General features: G+C 40.6%; 1 protein-coding gene across 1 annotated transcript; it reads right to left on the minus strand.

Moving 5' to 3' along the window:
* Positions 1-645: 645 nt before the first annotated feature.
* LOC121188950 (apolipoprotein L3-like) lies at positions 646-2907 on the minus strand. The gene is made up of 2 exons (XM_041048899.1): positions 2746-2907; positions 646-2354 (listed from the first exon to the last, which is right to left on the minus strand). The coding sequence occupies exons 1-2, from the start codon at positions 2905-2907 to the stop codon at positions 1395-1397; spliced, it is 1122 nt and encodes a 373-aa protein (XP_040904833.1). The 3' UTR covers positions 646-1394.
* Between the last annotated feature and the right edge of the window lie 597 nt (positions 2908-3504).

Genomic DNA, 3504 nt, shown 5'->3' on the forward strand with positions numbered 1-3504 from the left:
ACTACGCATAGACTCATAGATTCTCATTTGTTCTTTAATAGTTTGGGAAGAAATGCCTTTCACTGTATCATTGTAGTGCTGAAGAAATTTGTCTTTATTTTCTTGATTAATTGGTAGTATGCCGTTCGTGCACGTGTGTTGTTTGCTCAAGTGTGTGGTGTCCTCCTGTGAAAGTGAGATTTTTAGGGTTCACTCATAAGGTGTGTGCTAGTGGAAAAAAACAGTGGCCCGCAGCAATTATTTTGTCAAGGATGACTGCATTCTGTGCTGTCCACATCTGGCTTGCAAGGACCAGGTCAGTGGAGAACTGTGCAAGGCACTGTCATTAATGCTGTCTTGCTGACAGAGGCACTGAAATCTGTTTGATCTATTAAAAAAATGACACATTCCTCAACAACACATTTACACATAGTTAAAGTTCAGTTTTATTCTCACTATGGAAAAAAATTGCACTAAGAAATTGTAATTCTGACCAACACTTGTCATCAGCAACTGTTTGTAGATTGTGTAAACTTCTTGTTCACTTGATCGATTCGCTACAGTGAAATCAAGGTGTCAGGGCCTGTAGAGTATTTTTGTTTCTTCTGCCCTTTCAAATTGATGAGAAAGTCACCATGAAAAAAAATCACTAAAGTTGAAACAGTATGCAACCGAGAACACAACTTTATTTTTTCAGAAGCAGATGCAAACATGACTTTTAACTCTGTGTGTTACTATCACAGGACTGATACATATAGGCAGAAAATGACAGTTATACTCACACTAACAGAAAATTAAGAGTTTCTATTTGACCGAACCTGAATCTAAAAAAAAAACCCACAAAGAAAAATACCATCATGTAAATCATGTATAAGGTGACAGTATGAACCACTGAGCCACTGAACTGAATCCCTGAGACTCTTGTTTCTCATCAACATAGATATATACAATATTCATATGTATTAGAAATGCATTCAAAAGATAATCGCAAGCTTACAGTTTAATTTAGCAGAGAACCAGCTGCATGTCAAGATCCTCGTATTCATGCAAAATGATCTAGAACTACTGAGATGAAGTTAAACTAAAATCATTACATTAATGTACGAAAAAAAATGTTGGCTTACTGCATATTGAAAAAGCAACTTGACACTTTTTTAACAGATGAAATGCCTTGCTGCACTGACTGCTCTAGTTTTAAAAGTCTGTTTTACTTCAACCTCAATAAACATCACACGTAGTTGTGGTCAGGTGTGGTTTGATGTACACTTAACCACACCCAAATGTGATGTAGCAGTGGACAGCGCTTGAATGTTAACAGATGAATTGCACACCATGGAGCAAACACCAGGTGGCAGCACATTCAGAATTTTCTACTTGGCTTAACTACACTTTACTGAATGTGCTTCTGGTTTGGGTTACATTAATTCCATATTTTGCCACTCCAGCTCTCTCTGATCTCTAAATGAAGGGAGAGATGAGCTGATGCTTTGTAGCTCATCCAAGACTTTCTCCAAGTTGTCTGCTGCCTCCCTGACTGACAGGACAAATTTCATGATCTCAGATCTGACTCGAGTGGTTTTAGAGGAAGACTGGTCCTGTGCCTGTGATGTTTTAGGCTTGAGCTCTTGCATCACTGAGCTGGACAGAAGTGCATCTTGGTCAGAGGTAGACGTAGACGAGTCAAAGTTGGACACTGACCCAGAAGTAGCAGCTGCCTCTGCTGCCTTTGCCTGTCTAATGTGGTGTATCTCTTTAGCATCCATGGCAATAAAAAAGATATCTACTGCTATGAATAAGCCAGAAAGAACACCTGTTGCTACCTCTGCCACACGTACTGCCCTGGATGCCTGTGCTGCAATCCTTCCAATATTTGTCACTTGAACTAGTCGAATCAGTTCAGCAAGACCACCTATTCCCTTCCCTGCCCTGAAGCCAAGTCTTGTCAGGTTCTCTTGAGTGAACTGGCTATCTGCTGTGTCAAGTGAGCCAAATCCGCTCCTGATGTTCTGGATGCTGTTGCCAACCTCCTGTAACCAGGTGACAACTGCTGGAATTTTCTGTTCAAACTCTTTGAGGATGCTTCGAACAGCTTTGCAATCAGAGGACTGGTTGACCATATTTGTGATATTTGAGGCACCAGCAGTGACCCCACCAAGTGCACTCACGCCCACTCCAACCCCAGTGACAATAAGAGAGGCTCCCAAAGTGAATGGAGCCAGTATTAGACCCACTATGGATGTAATCCCCCCCATCGCTCCAATCACTCCTCCTGCCAGGCTGACGATGGTGGTACTCTGATGCACACGTTCCAAACCATCAGCCACATCTCTTAGCTTGGTCAGCTTGGTCTGAAGTTCCTCCAGAGTTGTTTTGATCTATTGAAAAAGCATAGACAGTATTAGAGAAAAGCTAGGTAACATGACATAGTTATACAGTTAAAGTGCAAGTTAAAACCCCCAAAATATACTTTTGCTGGTCTCCAGAGGTTTTTCTAACCTCACTGCAGTGATGTACAGGTGTACTCCAGGACCCCATGACACCATTGTTGGGTGTGTTTACAGGTGCAATAAAATAAAGACTCCAAACCAAACTCATCAGTGATTCTAGGTGTAATCAGACGTGAAACACTACATTTCAGTCTGGTGTTACTGTAAGCTACATGCCTACTCAGTAGTAGGCAGGTGTGTATAACACTAATGGAGCAGTCAAGAGGACTCTGTGGCTGTCTGGCTTAACTGAAAACACCAGTAGCAGGTGGAGTCATACCTTGTTAGAGAGACATCTTATAATGAGGGGACGTTCCAGGATCTCACTGGCTGTTGGTCTTGATTGACGGCCTTTATTGAAGATATCATTCAAGAGTTCACAAAGCTCTGCTGAGAATGTCTCTGGGAGACATGGGTAAGGACCACCAATTATCTTGGGCATGATTGTTCTGTTTGCTGAGAACTGAAGGAAAACACATCTTAATAATTGTAATAAAATTATGGTCCTCATTGTTCAAAAAGGAAAATCCTAAAAGAACCACTGATTTGGCTCATTGCCACACACCAGTTAGCAGTTAGTTGGTAGGCTGCTCCTTGTCCGTCAAAGTGACCTTTGCTGATCAGAGTTGGTTTAATCTTCCAGTAAAAATGTGGAATATTCTTTACATATAATATTATGAATTTTACACAGGAATATACAGCCTAGCTGTGTCGGTCTTTTTAATCGCATTCATTACATATATTTTTCGATAACATGCAAACCTTTGTGTAACTTACCGCTGGTTTACGAGTACAGAGCTCATAGAGTATGCATCCCACTGACCAAATGTCACTATAAATAAAGCAAGCATTATTATTAGAGATAGTGTATTTATAAAACACATTTTACTGTCACTGTAGCTTTGGGCTGATGTGCAACATTACAACATTTTTTGCTACAGGCTGGCTGCAATTTTCAATGTTCATCAAACACCATCCTTTGCCATACAAGTAGGGGTTAAAGTGGGACCGATCTGTATTTTCATATATTTCATGTGAG

Source organism: Toxotes jaculatrix, chromosome 10 (genome assembly GCF_017976425.1).
Source record: "Toxotes jaculatrix isolate fToxJac2 chromosome 10, fToxJac2.pri, whole genome shotgun sequence".
Lineage (NCBI taxonomy): Eukaryota > Metazoa > Chordata > Actinopteri > Toxotidae > Toxotes > Toxotes jaculatrix.